We start from the raw sequence: 23,856 nt of genomic DNA on the forward strand, positions 1-23,856 counted from the left end.
AAGCATTACAGCTGTGACGCACTGAAAGAACGTCATGGACACAGGCTTGAGTAAACAAATGTTTATTGAAGGCAAAAAGTACAACTAGGAATGTCATGAAGAACAAGATAAAGACTAAAAATAGTGTAATCCTGCTTTTATACTGATTTTTTATTTTTTTTGCATGATGATGGCCCATAGCTGTAATCAAAATATACATGTTTTAACGGATATAAAAACCCATAACTTTTAATATTGTGGTACAAAAATAGTATTTACACCTCATCTGTCCACTATAAGAAAAAGCACTATATAATCTAAGACAGATGTTGTATATTGAGTGTTTTTAATGTTGTGCAAGGATGCATAAATCAGGTTTTATCCAGCCACTGTGAAGAATACAAATATTTTAAGATTGGTCCCACACCAATAGAATAACATGTAACAAAGGGGAAAGAACATCATACACAGAACCCAATGTAAAAAAAATAAGACTAGTAAAGTAAAATAAATTGATCCACTGTGAAACATTGCTGGGAATAAGAATATTAGATTTGTTGTATATTATCTGGTCTGAGTGGCAAATAATTTTGGGCCTCATTTTGGGCCTTTATAAAAAAAATTAATGAACTTGAACGGTAATGCAGCTGAATGTCAAGAAATGCTTTTTAAAAAAGGCACTTGTCAGATCTGAAAATAAGGGAGGTTTGGGAGAGAATAAAGGCCAAACGCATTTTACAGTGGTCAATAAAGGCCATTGCATCTCTATTAAGACTATTATTATGTTTAAGACTTTATGTGCTTTGCACAATTCAGCAGATGTGCTGATTATCAGTAATATCCGACGGCCGAATCACCTGAACTGTTTCCATCACACCGTTCTCTACAGAAAAGCAGACATACACTGCTCTGAGGACACGCCGTTTAACGTGAGGCTAAAAGGTGTCAGGATGTCCCTTACAAAGGAACACAGAGGAAAGGCTTTGGTATCAAGCTGTAGTATACACACAGGTTCATGGTTACATAAAATATATGTGCCAATTAAGTAGAATAGTTTAAATAATCTACTCTTGCACACAATAACATAAAGCCAGATGCTAAACATCTACACAAAGGACAAACAGTAAACGGACAGCGGTTAATGATCCGCTGACCACAGCCAACATGCAATGGCCCACAGTATGCAAACAATACAAATCTAGACAAACACTTTTAGATTTACACACAAATGATTGCATAAATTTGAAGGAGGAAAATGCCTGTAAACATTCTATGTCTAAAGAAACAGTATAAATGCTAAAGCTAAAGGATATGAGGAGTACAACCCTACTGGGAGATACGTAATGCAGAGGTGCCGAGTTTTAGGCCTGTACCATCAGCCCGATGAAGTTACCCATGTCTCACAGGAGCATAAGAGCATGAAATGGACTGTAAACTACAGATTTGCAAACATCAGTTGCAGATGTTTGACTGAGGTTCTGGAGATCTGAAGCAGTAAGGCACAAATGGAATCAAAGGCCTGTAGTGGTTTATCTCTGCTTCTACAGAAATCAAGCCTTAAATAGGCTGAAAGTGAGAGATGGAGTGATGCAAGAGTTAATGAACTTCTCGGCCCAACTAATAATACAGCTGTTCTAAAACCTTGAAAAAATATATTTATATGTAAAATATCCACTAAAATGCCTCTTAAATAAAATAATGGAATGATGGAAGTGAGCATTGTGATTAAGACTCATTTAGGTTTGAAGTGACTGGCCACTCCAGTCCTTTCCAGACTATATTTCTCTCAAATGATGGACTTGGAGAAAGAGACCCTAAGATGGTGGTTTTCTCCGAGATCATGGTTGTGGAACTGGATAAGGGACTCGATCGCTTCCTCCACCGAACCCATCTGAATCAGAGCCATCTTGCGATCCTTCCTGAAAGTTGGGGAATTTGTTAGTATTTCTGGCAGATATTTACGCGCTGATGAAAAAAAATAAAATAAAATTGGAGTTTAACTCTAAATGACTAGGTAAAAAAATGATTTAAAAACCACTGACTAAATACTAAAAACCTTAAATAACTAAATTAAACTAATAATAAAATCAAAATTAAATAATAATAATAATAATAATAAAACAGCTTGTAATGTAGACTTCTTAGTGCATATAGGTGATCTGACTTGTAACATTTTTTATTTTTTATTTGCCAGCAAATCAAAGATTTACCATTATGAAACAATTTATGAAATTATAAAAATCTAAAAATTACAGTGAGAAACAACACAATGGCCTAATGGGGCATTGACACCAGATGAGACTTGCACAAATAAATCGTGTTATTTGTGCGTATTTGGAAGCTTGAACATCTTGAGTTCATTAGCTTCATCAGCGGTTGAAATTCACTTCACTGCGAATTCATGTCATGGAAGGGGGTTGTTCCAGTTGGGTTCACGCAAACATGTCCTAGTAGGTTGGGGACCTAGTAACATTGCCGGGTTCAGTCCCAGAACAAGCGCAGTGTAAACAAAAGCCAGATCTAATGCCGTGTCGTAGTGATGACGCACATTACCGTGTGACTCTTTAACCAGGTGTTTTGAAGGCAGATCAATGTTCGCAATGAAAAAATGTGTGTAAACTGTAATAAAGCAGAGATCAGTTAGTTCCTCACTTTCTACGCTGACGCTGAGATTGTTCGCCAGCTTAAGTGAAAGTTAACGTGCCTAGCGTTTTCGACTCGTACATTACACGCCACGCCCTAATGTCACGTGTCTTTAAGGGACCTTTACGGGTTGTGAGTGAACACACACACAGATACCGGGGTAATCACTGGCAGTGTGAAAGGGGCAAAAAAGTGACCCGGGAGCAATTGACGCCACGCATTACCTGTGTATTTTCCTGAATTGCAATGTGAAAGTGGCTATACAGTGACGATGACTTTGTCCTCCATTGCTGTTCCGGATTTTCCCTTCGCTCGCTACATCGTAATCACGTCACTACTAGAGCAAGCTCCTGATTGTTTAACGCAGTGCGAAATCAGATTTTTCAACTTGTGCAAATCACGCGTTTCGCGCGTCTAAACGCTCAATTCGCGCGACAAAATGCTCAATTCGCGCCACGTCTTTTGCGAATCACACCGCACGATGTCTATCTACGTCTTTGCATTGACTTAACATGTAAATCACTCGTGGTTAACGCTTCATTCACGTCTGGTGTGAACGCACCATAAGATGCAGAAATTCAATATAGAAATTAATTTGATATAGAGTTTGTCCAGATAACAATCTTAAATGAATTAATAATAATAATAATAAATTATTAAATGATAAAAAAAAACAATTATTAAAAAAATATATAGATTTAATTCAGAATATAATACTCAGTACAGAAATTAATAAACAATTTTGTTTTAACAAAGTAGTATAGATTTGACTTTGTTAAAGCAAAAAATGTAAACATAAAAAAGGTGCAAAATTAAATAGTTTTAAAATTATAAGCTAAATGTTTAGAAATATGTGTGTAATGTGCGATAAAGGAACACACATTATCAGTAACTGGATGTGATTCGACCATATCAATAATTTCAAATGACTGTTATACTACATAAATGTCACACTATGATAATGTCACACTTTTACACACTTACTGAAAGAACTTGAAGTTCTTGACCAGAGCACCATTGCTAGCAAAGAGCATCTTGAGATCATCTTCGACAACCAAGGGTCTAAAACAGAGACAAAGTTATAGGTGAGGTTTGGGTTTTTAAAGTCATAGAAAAACAAGAGGCTGATGTGTATAAACTCACGGGATGTTAGACAGGTGCAGGGTAGATGAGGGAGGAAAGATGTTGGAGTAGTTTTTGGAGCCTGGCTTCTTGAAGCGATGGAGAGGAGAGCTGCTGTAGTCTTTGGTCAGCCCCTGGTCTTCATGTCCCTCCCGTGGCATCTGGACAGTAGTGTGTTTGGAAAGCGTGATGCGCAGGGGCCTGCCGTATAACTTCTGCCCGTTTAGATGACTCATCGCTGAAATATAAATGTTTATCTATGAAATAAATACTGAACTATGCATCATTCTGCACCTTAGTTCCCCATTACATCTATCAGTATATTATGAAAACTAATTTGTGTGCTAGCATGTGCTAATTACTGGGACACGTCTGACTAAGTTTGTGCTTTAAAGCACACCTAAAAAAAAAAAAAAAAAACACACCATTACTTAAATGGTGGTGTATATATAAGTTTTCTGCTCTTTCTGCAACTAAATTGTAATAATTTTAAGGCGGTTTACCCAGCTGAGCCTGGGTCCCATCAGACATCTGTATGAGAGCATTCTCTTTCTTGTTGAACATGATTTTCACTCTCAATACATCCCCATATACACCTACAAAGAGAGACGGTTTCATGTCAGATATAAATATACAGCATGTTATGATCAGACACACCTCATCAAAACCAGCCTGAGCTAGAAAACAACTTCAGTTCACAATCAAGATACTCCATTATATCCCCTCATCACATGCTCTTCAAGGTAAAAATATACATATGCATAAAAATTAAAACTAGTCTCTAATAGCAATCTTATCAGGGGTTTAATTGAAATTGAGAAAAAACTTGCTTTGAGAAAAGACTGAAAAATTTCTTAGTAAAGAGAAAGTTCAAGTGGATCTGCAGCTCTTAAGAAAACTGCAACGTGTGCTTTCAGTTCGTTTTTCGATCTCCTGAGGAACAGATTCAACGGATCGACTGAAATTAGAATCGAAAGATGAGTTTTCAGGGGGATGAAAATTTATTAAAAGCAGGAGTCTTGACTATTAACCAAGTTTTTTAAACATCTTTTCTCCAAAAGACATGCAATTAAAAAAAAGGTAAAATAGGAATGGTTTTCAAAAGCATGCAACATTTTACAAGGCGCAAATTTGCTTTGTTCCATCAATAAAAAGCTGCAGCCTTCCATCTGCGTTCAAAGGAAGTGCTGCTGTTCAGGCAAAGCTGCAGCTTTTCATGACGTATCTCATCTCAACACACCAAATACTGCAGAAAACAAACGAGGCGCTCAAAGAATCAGGCCTCACAGATGCCTTGTGTGGACACAAAATCTAATTAAAAGAACAGAACAAACGAGTGACAAAAAAAGATGCTAAAGGATGACATACCGAAGAGAATAAAGAGGCAGTTTGGCGTAACTCTCTTTAAAGGACAGCAGAGGGGGGGCAGCGGAGGAGGAAGAAACAGGTAAAGATCGGAGGCAGAGTGGAGGTTCAACATATCCGAGGCAGCGAGGCAGTTCCACGGGAAATGGCGAAAAACGGTGGTTGGATCATGAAGATGGTTAATGGATTGGTAACAGAGAGAGAGAGAGACAGAGAGGGGTGGGATTGGGGAGGGGTGTAGAGAGAGAGTTGTTTGTGTATCATGTTGGGATGTGTGTGTGATTGTGGGATGATGTTTAATTGTGTAATTGTTGGTACAGATCAGATGAGTAGAGACATATGGTGTGTGTAGCCAGATGGCAAAGGAGAACGAGATTTGCAAAAAAAAAAAAAAAAAAACAGAAAGAGCAATAGGATGAGGGGAATGGGGAGGGAGAGAAATAGGAGAAAAAAGGAGGTAAAAAAACAAAACAAAGTCAGTATACATAAAGAAATACAAAATATAGTGCTAAAGTTAACAGAAATTTCACCAGTTTAACAAGCTAATTCTTAGCGATTAGTTACTGGAGTAAACAATACACTAATTTCAATGTTTAAATGCACTTTCCGATGGCCTGTTTTACAAATAAATACAAATAAAAGAACAGAGCTTCTGAACAGACCAACAGAAAATACAATTCTGGCTATTTAATATTTGGAGGAGATGAGTGAAATATGAAATAAAGCAGCAACATATTCAAATGGAAGCAACAAGAAGAATGAAGCTCAACTGAATGGGATTTTGTATGCGAAACCTGAGGATGTTAGAGGAAGAAATGACACAGGGGTGAGGACACTTGAGTGATTAAAGAGACGGAGCTTCAGTTAAAGAAACGCTAAGCAATGGGCTTTGTGTCCTGCAATTACTACACGACAATAGATCATAAATGCACTAAATTTAAAGGAACATTCAGTTCCTTTAAAGCAGTATTGTAATAGTGACATCACCAGTCTATAATATCCATTTAGTCCAGTTAATTAGGAAAATAACTGTGTGCTATTGTTTAAATTTTACATTTTAATATTTATTATACTATATATATAATATAATATATATTATATATTAAAATGTATTCCACTAAGGTTTTGCTGTGGTGCTTTAAATTATATTTATACCTAAATTTTTACATTATAATTAGTGCTGTCAAAATTAGCGCGTTAACGCATTCGATTAATTTGAAATATTTAACGCGTTGAAAAAAAATAACGCAATTAACGCGGTTGCAGTTTTCTTTTATTTCCAGTTGTGGCCTATGTGTGTTCAACGTGCAAAGAAATATGGATAAGACCAAGGAAGGACTTTTAGACGGAAAGTTTCAGTATAAAACTCTGCCGGATTACTCTTCAGTCTGCCACAAGAAACATTACTCTTAATTTAGTCTGCCACAAGAAACAGCAACATTAAAATCATGAACTCAAATGTCATTGTTTAAATTAGACCTTTCTGTAACGCTAACGTTAATAAGCTTAAACGAATATAACGAAATAATTGTGTAGCGGAGTATATTTTTGTACACAGTGCGAACTGTCAATCACTCCTGTACGCGTGCATCACTGTCCTCCTCGCAGCTGCAGCAACTTGCGCTCTCTCTCTCTTCATCAAGCTTTAAAACAAAAAGGGAACAAAAAGATCATATTGTCTTTGTGCATAGGCTATAGATTAATTAGATAAATGAATATCTAAATTTGTGCCTAGCCGTCTACGGTATTTGTTTAGAACTTAGAAAAAAGATGCTGCAGCCAATGAACAGCCAGCGGGGGCTGCAGGACGACTCAACCTCCGCAGACAGTTTTTAATGTTTATCAGACAATAAATACTCAAGATTTTGCTTTAGTATAACTCACAACGAGTTTCACACACCCGGCCACGTTGAGTTGTTGACACTTAACAGTGGGAAAAGCGACACATGCGCTATTCACTTGTATAACTTAAGGGTGAATGGGTAATGTAGTTTCTGCTCTCGGTGGGATGAATTAGGAAGCTTGCATTGTGAAGGGCGCTCTGAAAATCGGCAGTGCAGGTAAAATATTAAAACCTCTATTAAAACAGATGTCCAAATGAGCGCACCGGTACGCTACAAGCACGTTCTGGGCGCACGGAGAGGTACTGGCCCACTTAAAGCACTGGCAATGACTATACTTTGGAATTTTTTTGCAATCCACTTAGAATTCAACATGGAAATCATTTTTGTTTTTTATTGGCATTGATTGTTTTGAAATTCAAATGGTACTTACATGCCTGTGTTTTTATTTCTGTAATAAATATGGCTTTCAAGCCAACAGTTAATTTGGAGAATATTGATGGTTTATTGCAGGTATGTTGTTTACATGAGAAAATCTGTGTTACAAGTTAAACAAAAATTCCAATAAACAATCATATTTTGAATTGAAATAGTTTCTTTGTCTTGAGTTTACATTAAATATTTACATTTTACAATTACATATCCAAAAAGTTTCAGTCTTTTAATTGCGATTAATCGCGATTAATTTTAAAAAATTGTGCGATTAATTAGTTAATTTTTTTTAATCGATTAACAGCACTAATTATAATTTAAATTGTACTTTTTGTTTGGAATTTTTTTTTAATTGTTTATATTTTAATCATACATGTTATGAAATTCTAACTTAAAAATTTTTTTTATACAATTATTTTGTGCTGCCACTGTCGTTCAATTTCACACATTTATACCAACATTTCTACATTTAAAAAAGTGTTTCAAATATTTTGTTGAAATGCCAGTGCCACTGTTTAAATTTATATTATCAATATTTATACTATTAAATAACAGTTTTTGTTGTGGTGCTAAATATTATACTATTATATTAAGTATAAATATTTACACCAATATTTATATTATACTAATATTAAGTGCTAATGTTTTAATATAAATTAAATATTAATAAAATTAAATAAAATTAAATATTAATAAAAAACATTTTTTTAAAAAAGTGTTTCATTTAGTGTTTGCTGTTGTGCCATTGCTTTCATCTAAATTATTTAATCATTGTGAATTTACATTTGATATATTTCTGCTCTGTTCATTGATTATAAAAATGAAATAAAAAAATTAAAAAAGGATCATTAATAACAAACAAAAAAATTCCATAAACTTGCTCAGTCTTAGTGTTTAAATAGACATCCTGGGCCCTATCTTGCACCCAGCGCAATTGACTTTGTACACCGACGCATGTGTCATTCCTATTTTGCACCCGCGCAAAGCGCGCTTTTCCCTCCACAGAAGCACTTCGCTAAACTAGTGAATGAACTTGCGCTCCCTGGGCGGTTCAGCGCAAAAAAGGAGGCGTGTTCCGGCGCAAACAATCCCTGGTGCTATTTTGCTGTTCCATTTAACAAATAGCGCCACTGACCAGAAAAAACCTAGTCTGAAGTCAGTGGCGCATTGTTATTTATGCTGTTTTAAGGGCGCATGCTTGACCATAATGTATAGCGTGCTCATGTAATCTACACAGATGCAACAGTTATTTTTGCAAATCATAAATTGTTACACTAAAAAAATATTAACACATGAGATGACGGAAATCATTGTGGTGTGCCACGAAGATGTGAAAAAATAGGCATAAATCTAGTTTACAAATTATTCAGGCTAATTGTAGTAATTAAGGATCAGACCCGTTTGCCCAATAGTGGCAAGACATATATGTATATAAGGACATCTGACAAACTGTGGCTATTTCCTCCCACGCCTGTTTAACCGACGCTATTTTGGGTAGGTTTCTCCCATCCCCATACAACACAACTTCTCTGTCTTTCACTGCTCTTACAAGAACATCAGTCTCCTCGGCTGTGAACCGCTCCTGGCGTGCACCTGGTAAATATGCCATAATAATAGCAATCCATAATGGAACTTGCGCACCTGCTTTTAAAGGGAATGTTGGATGACGCTCTGATTGGTTTATTTCACGTTACGCCCAAACCACACCTATGAATAATGAAGCTACTTCAGACCAACCCATTTTAGATTTGCGCCGGGCGCAAGAGCCATTTATCCCGCTGGGAAAATAGCAACAGCGCCGAGATCCGCCCACAAACTTACTTGCGCTTTGCGCTTTGACACTTGCGTTTCAGATCGTTAAAATAGGGCCCCCTGTGCACTTCTAGGTCCATCAGAGACTGAGAATGGCTAACCTCAGGGTTCAGGTTGCTGACCAGCATGACGCAGTGGGTGCCGGGGAGGGACGGGAAGCCCAGTCTGCTTGCAGCCGCAGCGGCCGCGGCTGCCCCGGGAATGGCCAATGAGGCAAGGGCTCCGGGAACCCCAGGTATTGTCAACCCTGTTCAAGAAGGAGTCAAACGTACTCTATACATCACAAGACAAATACAGACAAATGAAACATAGGTGTTAGACTCAAGTGGTGTGTCATTGTACCTGCAGCCTGCTGGATAGCAAAAGCTGGAGGGAAGGCGTGCGCTCCTCCATATGGCGTGGCAGAGATGATCCCGGGAGCAGCTGCAAAATACCAGGATATTTAGACTTTCTAAAAGAGGCAGAATGGGACTATGGTTGTATGGTCTAATAGTGTGCTGGGTGTAATCTAACACCCGTTTGTACCAAAAGCAGCAGCCAGAGCGTGATGTTCAATAGCAGGTTGGCTGTCCCCAGTGGGCAGGTCCGGGCGAGTGTAGTCACGACTCTTGTCGTTATTATATTTGACGTTTAAGCTGGAAAGTTTGGAAAAGCTGATGCGCAAGGTACAGCAGCCATTGTAGATGTTCTGTCCATCTAGAGCCTGATTAAAGAGAGATTTATATAAAAACTGTGCCACAAACATGTCAAAATCTATATAACTGCGATCCACGCATCACTAATCATCTGAACAATCTGCTCGCTGGTTATTTATCCTGAACGAGTGTCATTTATATTTGGGAATTGCTTTATCTTGCGTTGGTACCAAGCCTCCACAAGCTTTTATATTTGTGGTTTCCAGATTTCAATAATTAAAATCACCCTCACCCAGTCAGTTTTTACCTAACTCTGTTCATTATCTGCACAGTGGTTTACTTCCCAACCAGGCAGTCATGTGTACATGCTCTGATGGAAAACAAAGTCTAAAACAAAGTTTCAATAACTGTGGTTACATATTATGGCTGATAGATGGTGCTACTCACCAGCTTGGCATGCTGTGCTGTCAGGCCATCAGCAAACTGGAGGAGAGCTTGAAACTGGTTGTTTTTTGTGAAAGTAATCACTTTCAGCACTGTGCCAAACTTGGAGAAGATCTGTTGAGGAACCAAACATTTTAGTATCAAACAACCATACCTGGCTACAGTTAAAGGCATGGTTCACACAAAACTGAAAAGTCTGTCATCATTTACTTACCTTGATGTCATTCCAAACAGGTAAGACTTAAGGTTAATCTTTCAAACACAAATTAACATAATTTAATGAAACCTGAGGGGTTTCTATCCTTCCACTCAAAGTCCAGATAACCAAAACCAAAAAGATCCAAAGTTTATAAAAGTGTTTGCCGTAAAATAAAACCTTCGTCACATATAGAGATTATATCTCTTGACAAGACTTCGATTAAACCACTTGATTCCTATGGATTTGTTTCACAACAACTTTATGAACTTTTTGGATTTTTAAAGAATAGAATAGTCTCAGGTCTCTTTATGAATTCGAATTATTTAACTTTTACTTTAATTTTCACGCTTTACTTAAAGTGTTATATATAATGCATTATAAAAGTAGTTTTAATGCATTAGTTATTCTGGTAACACTTTACAATAAGGTTCCATCAGTTAATAGTAGTTAATGTACTAACATCAGGGTTCGTACAGAAACTGAGAAGACTTTAAGCACTACTTTTTTTGTTTTCAAGGACTAAAATCAGAGATCACAAAATTGTTATTATCTTTCAAATTCTAATAAATAAACTATTAAAACAAAATGGTAAAAGTAACGTGCAGCACATGCAAAGCATGCAATGGCTGTGGCAACTTGAAAAGACACTATGGTAAAGTTATCGCTTTCCTTATTCAAATAGATTTTTTTTAATGAATATATGATTGACCTGAAGAGTAAAAAAGCTTTATCATACACTTGGACAATTATGAGTTATATCATGCTTGTAGACACTTAGGGGTGTGACAATACACTTATCTCACAAGATCCAGATACCTGGTTCACTAGAATGAGACTATTTTAATACTATTTTTAAGAAACTTAAAAAAATATTTGGTCTTTTAATCACAAAAAGCAAAACAGTAGTTTTCTTTTGAAACATTTAACTAATCTAGATCCGTAACTAATGATTATCTTGGTAATCAAGTAATCTAAATCCACTGATTATTTTTGACAAGCGAGTAATCTGATATTTTTTGTGCAAGCGAGGGTTTGAACTTTCATTTTGAAATCATGACATTCAACAAATCACAAAGGCTTAATAGAAATATGTTGATGTATTCCCCTCATTGTTTGCATAGTTTTAGGAATGATTTACACTGTTTTCTCACATAAATGCAACACAAACTCACATTATATGCAGAGGAAGAGTTTGTGGACTGAACTGCTGAGATGGAGACACGCTCCAAGCTTGTAAATGATAACAGTGCAACAAAAAAAGCACCTCAGACTTTATATGCGTCCCCAAATGAAACCCAAACAAACAGCACATCCAAAAAAAGACCGAACAATACAATGCAAGTACTTTCAAAGGTTTCACCACAAAATCTACTTTTTACTAATATCGCGAGACCACTTGTCACCTTAAAGAGTAATACCTTGAGATCTCATGCCCTGCTTAAAGCCAGGGGAAACAGCTCTTTATTTATATAAGACGTAATGCATCGTTCATTTTGCAAGAAAACAAGTCTAATTTTACTAATTTGAATTTTATATATACTGCCTTTTAAACATTCAAGTACTTTTCATAAATGTCTGTTTTCAAGGCTTTTCCAGGGCTTAAACTGTACGAACCCTGTAACATGAACAAACACTGAACAATACATTTATTACAGTGTTTATTAATATTTGTTAATGTTAATGAAAACACATTCAGTGCATTAACTAAATATTAACAAGCACAGCTTTTGATTTTAATAATGCATTAGTAAATGTTGGAATTAACATGAACTATAAAATGTATTACCATGTACATTATGAATAACTTTATAAAGGATTATACATGAAGGTTTTAAGTAAAGTTACCAAAATGTCCTACTTTATGAGTTGAAAATTAACCAAAGTCTTGAGGCTTTGAAACAACATGAGTGTGAGCAAACGATGACAGTTTTTATTTTTGGGTGAACTATCGCTTCAAGTAAGGCCTGGTTCACACGGGACGATTTTAAAATTGTCGGCCGATTTTCCAAATATGAGAGACCCCACACACAGCGATAAAAAATCACGGGTCTAACAGTTTTGGTCGTTCCGTGTGTGGTGTGCAGCCACACGGCAATATCAACACATCACACACGAACCGATTTGACTCCCGAGCATTCCCAGGTCAGATGGGAAATCTCGCAAAATCCCTCGAGATCAAACGTGACTTTAGAGTAAACAATCATGGCGGACGAAGAGGATGCAGTGGCCATAGTTTGTTCTTGGTTTTTAACAGAAAAAAAACATAAGAAAAACAAGAAAAGGCGATGGTCAAAGAGGTGGAGACAACGCGAGCATGGACTATACTTGCTATATCATAATATGGAGATAAGTTGTTGTTTTATCTCATATAAATGTTGTTACGTACTACACAGATTAATAACCGTTGAAATAAACGTTCATATATTCGTTTCCGTGTACTCTGGTGGACTGCAGTTGTGGATGTAGTTATGCCCATCGACTTTATTTGTATTTGTTATATTATATACGCCGGCTGTTTTGATTTTGTTTCCCGGTACTAACTAACTTGCCTCGTCACCTCGCTTTCTGATTGGCTACACGCCACAGTCCACAGGCTGCATGATTGTTTGTCCTCAGGGGACACCACACACGAGAAGAAATCGGGCCAAATAAATCCAACATGTTGGATATCCCCGATTTGAGATCGGAGCGGTCCCGACATTCTTCCGAGCAGAGGAGAGCAGTCTTAACACACCACACACGGCAGGAATATTTGATCAGATTATTTTACGATAATCGGAGCATCCTAAGATTGTCGGAAGGGGTGAATCGGGGCTAAAATCGGCCTAATTATCCTGCCGTGTGAACCAGCCTTAAGAAAAGAACAGCATTGCAGAGAACTAGAGGAAGTGTATACCTGGTGTAGAACATCTAGGGTCACAGGGTAAAAGAGGTTTTCAACAATGACCCTCAGGACAGAGCTGGGGCCAGCCATTCCGGATGGGTCAATGGCACCTAGAGTCATGCTTCCTGTATGGACAGCATTCACCGCCTGCAGTGCTGCCTGTGCCCTCTGTAGACACCAAAATGACATAGTTTAGATTTAAATTAGTCTTTTTTTCCCATTCCATTTGATTGATTTTACACCTATCTATCCATACATGCCTTTTTTTGTCTGAAAATGCACGAATAAAATTTGTAGATGCATTAATCTGGACAAAATTAAGTAAACTCTGTAGGCTACGTTTCTGTGTTTACTCAAACAGGATGAAGCAAAGCAAATTAAGTGATCCTCCAAATGAGTGCTGATGGGCTGCAGCTGTGGAATTCACTGCTAAAGGCCTTGAGAGGCATATAAACTGTGTTTAAAAAGGAAAAGGCAAAAAAACAAGATGCACGGAAGAGAGCAAACCAGACCCTCCGCTCGTATCAATCATCATGTGCACAGCTGCTGCAAATAACGCTTTATACATTTCGGCTGTCTTTATTTATGTAAAAACATATACAAATGAATCACCATGTCAGAAATGTGTAATGAAGCCTCATAAAGCTCTGTACGTGGAGCGTGTGCTGGCCGCTGAGAGCATCTGAAGCACATACCACTTGGTTTGGTGAGTTGTCTGTTTTCAGCTCTTTGTGGTTTGAGTACTGCATGAAGATGGGATGATTTCTGATGACGGGCGTTACAGAGGAGTAGTAAGTAACCATCGTCTGGGCTGCTTCTTCAGAATTCATTTCCAAGAAAGCCTGCACAAAAATGCATATCATGCAATTTGCCTTAAGCCCGGAAAATGTTCCACGCAAGCACATAAAACAAACGCTTCTAGCTAAACAAACTATTGTGAACTATTAGTACAATTTAAATGAGCATTTTTCTATTTTAACATAAAAAATATTTATATTGTGATCATTCGGAAGTCATTCTTATATACTGATTTGCTACTCAAGAAGCATTGTTATTATCATTCTTATTATCTTATTATCAATTTTGAAAACATTTGTGATGCTTAATTTTTTTGAGGAAATAGTTACATAGATTTATATAATTATAAATACTTTTTTCAAGGTTTTCCAAACAACATAATTTATTTGAAATATATATTTTTTCCTAAAACTGTCACTGCTGATCAGTGTAATGTACTGTTGCTGAATAAAAGTATTCATTTTTCATAAATGCAGTGTTATTTTAATCTTAAATGATGTTCTAGTTTTTATTAATAGTTTGAATTGGTTTTGCATTTCATTTTTATTTATTTTAAGTTTGTAATTTTATTGATGTAAAGATTATTTTTAATTGCAGCTCTTGTCTTAAGTTAAACTAAATGAAATGTTTCCTTGGGAACCATATTAAAGCTGTATTATAACAAGTTGAAATTTTTTACATTGTATTTTACTTTTTTTCCTGTTTTTTTTTTTATGGTTTTAGTTATCTATAATAACCATGATTTTTTATAATACAACACATTCTTAACAATAATATCTAGCGAAAGAAATACTGCAATCAGACATTAACTTATCGCTGAAATAAACTTATTATTTAATACAAAAACAATAACACAAATATTGGGAACAGAGATAATATTTTTCAGTTTAAGTGCAGCTTATTTACTTCAAAAATGAAAAATCCAAAGGTTTTGGGTGGACTATGTTAATTCAACCTCGTCTCCTATTTGGAGCTAATGCTGAGAATCTCACGGGTGGAGAGGGACTGATACCTGGTTCTTTCCCTTCAGCATGAGCAGATTGGTGACTTTGCCAAAGGGGAGGCCGAGGGAGATGACCTCCGCTTCGTTGATGTCATTGGGCAGCTTCCGGACATGTATAACTCTGGACGGGATGCCAGGACTTCTGATGTCACCTTTGAACTTCTTGCTGTCGTTGCCGTTGGCTGCATAGAAAGGAGATAATGAGGGGGGATTGAGATAAAAAAACTAACCAATAAACAAATAAAGAACAAATAGATCCTACCTGCTGAGCTCATGATATAGGGCCCACTGGAAACACAGGAGAACAACTCGTCAGATCCTCTCTGAAAACAAAATTAAATCAAAGAGGAAAGCTCCAGGTCAAACAGTGTCCAGTAACATGTTTAGACAGTCAGTTCTGAGGTTTACAAACCTAAATAGCACACTTGAAGTAAAGAGGGTAAAACTATGATGATAAACTAATCCAACCTTTAGCCTGAATGGATGTCCAAATAAGGACAAGTTTACATCAGAAAACTCTGGACATAGGAAATGGACAATGTCACATTCAGTTTTCCTGTGCAAACAGCATTGCCTTAGAGCGGGTGAGGTCAGAGATCAACCACAAGACATCCCCCACCAGAAACCTATGAAGAAAGATCTCAGTAGACCATGGGCAGAATGGTGGTTTTACATTTCTGTGTCGTCAGCTAGTGAGTGTTCACACTGAAACTTGCATTTGCGCTTTCACGCTTTCCTTTGTTTAAGGAAGGACAGAACATGTCCATGTGAAGGACCAGGCCATTTATACAACTCTGCATGGTTTCAAACAACACATTTTAGCCCAGCTAAGAGGGCAGATCACCCAAAAATGAAACTTAATTTACTCACCCTCAGGTTGTTCCAAACCTGTATGAGTGTCTTTCTTCTCTTGGACATAAAAACATATTTCAAAGAATGAACAGTTGCCGGTATCCATTGACTTCCATAGTATGGAACAACATAATAATAAGTCAATGGGAACCAGAAACAGTTTAGTTACCCACATTCTTCAAAATATCTTCTGTGTTGAGGAGGAGAAAGAAATTCAATCCAGGTTTGGCACCGAGTGAGTAAATGACAGAATTTCCATTTTTGGGTGAACTACCCCTTAAAGTAAATATTAACAAAAAAGTAAATACATCACAGTTCTGCAAATAACATTGTCTGTCTCATTTAATCTGGACAATCAAAAGCAAATGTTTCTTCTGATTATACACTTTCTGAGTGCAGAAAATTGAGAATGTGACAGAAGATTGCTGAATTAAGACTGTCCAGTCACGGCGTATGACTAAAGCAAGAATGAATTAAGCATATTCAGCAGAAACTCCACCCAACCACACAGGCCTGCCTTCCACATGTTAAAATTCCACAGTCAAGCCGCTCTATGAGAACCACATGTAAACACACTCAGCTAAGAAACAAAAGGGTTACTGCAAAACAAGCTAAACTTAAACATAGAACTTAAAGCTGCACATTACCCTAAACTAAAAAAAGATTTATAGCAATCATGCAATAACAACTTTTAACTGTTCTGTACTTAAAATATTATGTACTTGATCGGTTCATTATCTAAATGATCCTTTTAGCAGTAGGACTACTATTCTAATCGAATGAATTTCTGCTTTTGTGTTACCAACATGAATATTGTAATGCGTGTTGTTTGCTCTCAGCTATTTTAATAATTAGGCTACCTTATAACACTCACATCTTAAAAAAGCTAACAAAATGAAATCTTGAGAAAATCACATTACATATATCCTTATTTCATACTTTACATTACAAGGTTGCAATGCGTAAATTAATAGAATTAATAAAACTAATAGTTTTTAGTGCTTTATTTTATCATTTATTTAATATCAGCCATAGCATTAAAACATTATCAGCTTATCTTTCTCCCCGGGCACAAACCTGGAACATTCTTTCAAAGCTTCTAGAAGGTTTCAGACAGAACTATCTCTGTGCATTTAACATAGTTCATTGAGCGTGACAAACCCAAACATCCAATGCGTTAACTTTTTGTTAGATATGGCACGATGAGATTCTTGGTTAAAACAGATGAATGGGTGTCAAAGACAGGGGGAGGGGCGGAGCCTGCAACAATTCACAACAAACCCAAAAAAACGGGCCGTTACCACAGCAGCTACGATTGTAATGTGCTCACCATGGAGACCTTGTGTCTGCGCTGCAGGTAACTGAAACCCAACCCTGACCTGAATACACAAGACCCATTATCTCCAAACGCCCAGGTGTGCCTTTCACCCACAGCTACTGCTCAAACTTGAGCCATTTACCACACTAATCATACAGGTTATGAGCACAGCTCCAGACCCTAGTTATTCGTAATAATAGAGACTCTATATACACACACACACACGTCACTGAACCAATTGACACAGAAATATCTGGTCAGGACCCATAAAAAAAAAAAAAAAAAAAAAAAAACGTAGCCAAATATGGTGTCCCATCCTTAAAATTTGTACTCTGCACTTAACCCAATCCAAATGCACAGAAACCCGGGTAGCCATTTTTGCTGCTTGTGCCCAGGGAGGAGTTGGGCCATGGTATTATACAACCATAACATAATTTATGTTATACCAAAATAGGCTATTTAATGAGAAACCGTGTATTACAGAGCCCGTTTTTTTTTTTTATCTTGAGAGCTGACTGGATTGTGAAACAGACAAGAATGGAGCTTGACTGAATGCAAGTTCAAAAAAAAAAATCAATACATACAGAGAAGAGGCAAAAATTTACATTTTGATTTCATGTTAAATGGTAACAGAAGAAATTTAAGATTCCTTTTTTACTGGGCTAATTTACACCACACTTAACAAGTTGACAATCCACAATAGTTAAAACAAGGTGGGACTATTGCGAATCGTTGGCTTGCTATAATCAGCACCAGTGACCCACAAGCTTTCGACTTGCATTCTTTATGAAATACCGAGGACAAGAGAGAGAGACTGGAAGCATCAAGCGAACCCCCATGTGACCCATCAGCACCTCCCCCAGCCATCATCCCTCTGATCAGCACTGCTGGACAAACACAAGAGCTACATGTGTGTGCTGAGTGATGAGCCAAACATATTTGCATTTGATGAATGGACTGCATTCATCTCGTCATTTCAAAATAGCCAGAGGAATCCCTGAGGAATGTCTCTAAAATGGGTTAAATCATTTGGCTGAGGTAGAAAGTGCACGGAAACAATAAAATGCTTGTCACCGACGTTCACAAAGACAAATAGACTTACCTGAAGATCATCTAATATGCCATAACATCTGATGACCAATTAAAAAAATGAAACTATAACTGAACATCTACTTTTCTAATTTTAAATCAACAAAACCTCTTTTGTCCTGATAAAGCCATAGAGGGCCCATAGAAAAATACATTTCTTGTATATTTGGTTTAACTCAGACATACATTGCTTTTATTTATTATCGTTTTTGAATTACTGCACCTCATCCCACTATTTTAATCTTTCATCAAAATGTAATGCTTTAAAACAACTCTCTTCGTCTGATGACATCACTTAGGCCACACTACATGTCAACCAATAGCCAAACAGCTATTTAGGAGGTTTTGTTTTAGTAAACTTGCATTCAATTAAGCTCAATTATTGTCTCCTTCAATTGTCTGCTAATCAATTCCCAATCTAAAACCAACTCCTAGCCAACACCTTTACTCATTAAATATGCTATTTCACACAGAAATCTCATGATACAAGGGTAAATTAGGTTCTGAACAGGGTTCCACACTAGCCGTGTTTCCACTATCGAGCTAAGACCGAGCGTGCTAGTGCATGCCAGGTCCAGTCGCGTTTCCACTGTCACTTCTGGGGCTTGATCGTGCCTCGCCGGGGCTTCCTCGGGGCCAACGGCCAGGGTTTTTTGGCCCGACGAAAACCTTGGGCTAAAGCGGGCCAGCTGGGGCTAGAGGTGGGGTCATGAACAAAGGCGGAGTTTCTCCGCGTCTAGAGAGCGTCAGCGCGGATCATTTCAGAAAGATAACAGCTTTAACACCAGCATTAAAGACGTTTTATAATCAGTTGAGCTCAAAACTCACTCTTAGTCAGCAGCAAATGTTTGAAATAACTTGATCCGATGTGGATTAGAATCACCAAACAAGGCAGAAATATTTATAAGCGATGTAAAAGACTATGCACGCTAAACATTAACGTTACCATAGTTAACATGCTAAATATGACCGCTTGGATAAATCAGACGTCAGCTTCTTATTCTCTGTTACAATTGTGTATTTATTAAGTAACATTTTATCTGTCGTCTCGTTTTGTGAGTTTAGCTCCACGTTGCATAATAATGATTTTTGTTCGGGAGCTTTTATAAAAAAAATAGAGAGTCTGCGCTGCGGATCATTTCAGAAAGATAACAGCTTTAACACCAGCATTAAACACTTTTTTTTAAATAAGTCGAGCTCAAAACTCTCTCTCAGCGAGTGTTTGAAATAACTTGATCCAATGTGGATTATAGAATCACCATACAAGGCTGAAATATTTATAAGCGATGAAAAAGATATGCACGCTAAACATGTTACCATAGTAAACATGGTAAAATATGACCGCTTGAAGAAATCAGACATCAGCTTCTTATTCTCTATCACAATCGTGTATTAATTAAGTAACTCATATTATCTGTCACAAGCCTCGTCTCGAGAGTTTAGCTCCACGTAGCCTATCATAAAAGAATATAGCCTAATAATGTTTTTTGTTCGGGAGCTTTTATAAAAAATAGAGATATTATCATTCATTCTAAATATGACAGCTATTCTGTGGCTAATAAACAGAAACAGACTCGACTGAATAAGCAGGCTATTTTCATGAGCGTTAAAAATAAATAAATAAAATAGAAATAAGTGTATTTATGTGTGATTAATTTTGAGTCCTGATAAGTTAAATCAATATCATCAATGCATCACTTATTCTATAGTTAAAACATCGATGCTTTTGAATTTGAATATATAACAAAGCATGCAAACAAACGGCCGCTTTTATCATGTTCGTTTTGTGATCGCACATGTTCCTATTTGTTAGTTTTCTGATAACTTCTCTTTGATGGTGAAAGTTTGAGGTTGCATGACGTTGTTCTGAGAGGTGTGTAAAGGGCGTGTTTTAGTGACGTGCAGCGGTGCTTCAAGCTCCAATGTGGAAACCCTGCGCTATTCTGGCCTCGGTGCTACTGGCCCAGGGCTATCATGGGCTATGAGCCCCGCCCGGCCCGCTTTAAGCCCTGGCTCGCACTGGCCCGACAGTGGAAATGCAGCTATTGTCTTTATCCTCCAGCTGATCTGAACCGGAGACAAAATCCAGAAAGATGCCCCTTACAATTATTTTAAATCCGAAACTAGGAAATCTCTTTAAAATTTTGCAATTAGCTCTTAAAACAGCGCCCCTCCCTGTACTGTGGTAATCATCAGATAAATGAAGTGCCTGTAGGTTTCATGCCACAGATGCTACTGCATGAGCATGTAACTAACCTAAATAAACCTCATGAATCAGCCTTTGTTCCACATCCTGAGGGTCCCTCCTCACTAGCCACATACCACAGGAAATAATCTTTAATGAGGGAACGAGCGGGAGTGTTCATGTTGCGGCCTTGTGAAGGCCTATCCAGACAGTAAGTTAGGGATTTCTTAACTATGTGTTTCAAATATTATGAACCACAATTTGTTCCTAAAGTTAAATGATAACTTAAGAGTTCGTAAAAAGATGAGAATGCGCAACGTGTCATGGCACAATGCCACAGAGCTCGACTTGTTCTAACAAATCTCTGATTCCCTTTGAAAATGATTCACCCCATTGTTGCCAGGATGAATCATGTCTGGAAGGAGTGATAGCACAAGGTGTGGAAGCCACAAAGGCCATGCCAATTCTCAATTCGGAGAGTCCGGGCACACAAATGGTCATAGGACATGAAGCAAAACAATCTGCTCCTTAACCAACCAAAGACGTATAGCACGTGTTGTAGTGACTGAAGAACGAAAAATAAGATTCTTACCTTTGTGCCAACTGCAATATCATGAACAACGCTGTAAAAGAAAACAGATATTGAAGAAAAAATGGCCACATGAAACCATAAAAAATAAATAAATAAATAAATGCATGAAAAGAAAAACAGAGAACTATTGTGACCCAATGCATTTTTTTAAATAGTCCCAATGAAACAAAAGGTAAAAAAATAAATAAAAAAAAATCACATAATGATATGTATAATGTAATTTAAGAATCCAGCCCATTTTTATATAAGTCAAAATGTGAAATGAATATCCTATACCTAAATATTAACTGTAAGACTGTAAGTCTGGCGAATAAGTGCAAGATTTCAATTGGCTCATGTTGGTTAGATGCTTTTCCCATTAAAGGAATAAGCAGTTGGAGACTAGACTGTGATCTCCCTCAGAGCTAGAAATATGAGTGGTATTTTGGGTCAGTGTATGGTTGAAGATTAACCCCCACATCCTGTTTCACATGAACTCCCAGAAACGCTCCGAAAAGCCCTCATATCAACACGGCGCAGCATGAAAGCTTTTATGTTTGAAACAATGGCTAGAAAAAGAAACAGACGGTGCCAAAACAAAGTCCTGATACGTTTTCCCTGAGAGGGAATAACCTTCATGCAAATGAACGAGAGCGCTAACAAGGGGGCCCTATGGTCTGGGGTCATTTCGTCACCATAGCTGGCGTGTGCTTTTAGTATCAGTATAATCTTAGATGTCTAGTTTATCTATGTATATCAATCAGACTAACTGGTGGACGTTTAAAACCATTTACCATGTTAACCCCAGTTTCCACCACACTGCAGCAGCTCCAACAGTAACTGGTAGTTTTAGCCACTTAAAGAGGTTGCTATTCAGCAAACAGGGTTTAAAACTTATTTTATTTTTTTTAGTTTTGTGAAAGTAGATACGTTTGAGAAAATGTTGTGTGTCAAATTCAGGAAGCTGAACTAAATTCCCTATAAGTTGTTTTATTTATGTATTCCTAGTTCGTTTGTCATTTTGTAACCCGAAATTACCAACATAACAGAAATACAGTTTAAACCTCATATTTACAATGCTGTAGCGATAAACATTTAATGAACAGTCTAAAAAAATAGAATTGTGCCTCTAATGTATAAAAAAAAGTCAAGGCACACCAGTGTGAATCATATTCAGGAAATTAAAATGGCTAAGTAATTACAGTGTTTTGGTGGAAACTATGGCAACCGTGGCGATGTTTTTTCAGTGAAGCACAGTAATACACTTAATTATATTTCACTCATCAAAAGTTAAATGCAATCAATATACGGGTATAAAAAGAAAGAAAAATAAAACACCAACTATGAGCTGAATTTTCAGATGGACTTACTCTAATTCTGCGTAACTTGATCCCAGAGGATACAATTCAGTCTCTAGGCGGCTGCACAGGGAAAAAGATGTCAATGCCATCACACAACCTACCTATTCAATTTATTTAAATTCACTTTTATTACAGTATTCTGGTCAGAAAGAAAAACTGAACTTTTGGGGCTTGTTTTCCTATTGAGGTTTTTAAGATTTTTGCTCTTTACTGCTTAAACTTTAATCGATGCAACAAGTCCTCTTGGTGGAAATGTCCCTAGATTTACCAAAAAAAAAAAACGCGGATTAAAAGGGAACAAAAATTAAACGTGACCATGACAACATCGAGCATCAGGCAGAAACCTGGTGTACGAGAAAACTACGGGTTGTTTAAACGCAAATGCTGCTGATGCGAGCGCGCGTGATGCCCAATCTAACAAAACAAATATATATATACTTTACAGTTGGTAAACGTACGGTTTCCTTCGTGTAGTGCTTATCGACTGGCCAGCATGACTTGTTTTCCATTCATAATAACGTAGCATCACTTACCCGTCCATTGCACAACGTAGAACAGCAGCTCTGATCCGCAACTTTGCTGCTTGGCTGAGTTTTCTTAAAGCGCTACAAAATGGCGGAGCGCGTTGAGCGGAGCCTCAGCGATGAGCTCGGTGATTGGTCAATCCCGGTAAACAGTGGGCGTGAGGGACACGAGAAGGACTGTGATTGGGTGAGACGGGTTGAAAGCAAAGGGCGGTTACAGTTGAGGAGCGAGAAACTGCGTGCGTGCTGCGCATCCTAGAATTGTATTGTTCCGAGTCTTTGAAGAATGGACTAGTCGCTTAGGAAACAGGGTTTTATGTTCAAACAATGGATTAACGTGTTGTTCCATCAGTGAAACAGTAACTTTACTTGATGAAATAAATGTATGATATCTAATTTACTATTAATCTAATAAAGCACACTTTTTAGTCTCTAAAGGTCAGTGGAGTTTAGACACAACAACAACAAACTGAAAGCTCATATAACCGCCCAGACAACACACATACATGTTAAAGATCACTTAATCTGGAAAGCATCTGCTGTGAACAAACATCTGATAGATGTCTTAAGATGTCAGTTTTACTTTCTAAACATCTTATAAGACATCTTCTAAACGTCTATTTGACATCCGATAGGAAACGTATTGCAGATGAGCAAACACTCAAAAAATATCTCTTGTAGATGTCAAATAGATGTCTCTGTGATGTACGTGTGCTATCAGGGCGGCTCCATGAATATTTCAGGTTGCAGTAGTAGTAGCAGAGATCCATTACATCTGATTAGGGACTTGATTGTAGTT

The 23,856-nt window shown here is 37.3% G+C and overlaps 1 protein-coding gene across 2 annotated transcripts; it reads right to left on the minus strand.

Annotated features, from left to right (window-relative positions):
- Positions 1 to 46: 46 nt before the first annotated feature.
- LOC113055064 (polypyrimidine tract-binding protein 1-like) lies at positions 47 to 23,198 on the minus strand. 2 transcript variants are annotated; one of them, XM_026221016.1, is made up of 16 exons: positions 23,067 to 23,198; positions 22,543 to 22,593; positions 21,194 to 21,224; positions 15,420 to 15,480; positions 15,167 to 15,339; positions 14,052 to 14,198; positions 13,369 to 13,524; positions 10,277 to 10,387; positions 9,720 to 9,897; positions 9,537 to 9,617; positions 9,296 to 9,441; positions 5,113 to 5,146; positions 4,248 to 4,340; positions 3,766 to 3,982; positions 3,607 to 3,684; positions 47 to 1,898 (listed from the first exon to the last, which is right to left on the minus strand). In XM_026221016.1, the coding sequence occupies exons 1-16, from the start codon at positions 23,072 to 23,074 to the stop codon at positions 1,766 to 1,768; spliced, it is 1,698 nt and encodes a 565-aa protein (XP_026076801.1). In that variant the 5' UTR covers positions 23,075 to 23,198; the 3' UTR covers positions 47 to 1,765. The 2 variants fall into 2 exon arrangements, with proteins under 2 accessions (XP_026076801.1, XP_026076804.1); XM_026221019.1 differs by lacking the exon at positions 22,543 to 22,593 and having other exon boundaries at positions 23,067 to 23,168.
- Positions 23,199 to 23,856: the final 658 nt, after the last annotated feature.

The sequence above is a fragment of the Carassius auratus genome, chromosome 36, assembly GCF_003368295.1.
Source record: "Carassius auratus strain Wakin chromosome 36, ASM336829v1, whole genome shotgun sequence".
Taxonomy (NCBI): domain Eukaryota; kingdom Metazoa; phylum Chordata; class Actinopteri; order Cypriniformes; family Cyprinidae; genus Carassius; species Carassius auratus.

Bases quoted from the DNA above. Each gene is read 5' to 3' on its own strand.
- LOC113055064 (XM_026221016.1), bottom strand. The intron at 10,388-13,368 runs GTATACACTTCC...GTTCCTCAACAG, and splicing joins CCCTAGATGTTCTACACCAG to ATCTTCTCCAAGTTTGGCAC. The intron at 9,618-9,719 runs GTACAAACGGGT...GGTATTTTGCAG, and splicing joins CGCTCTGGCTGCTGCTTTTG to CTGCTCCCGGGATCATCTCT.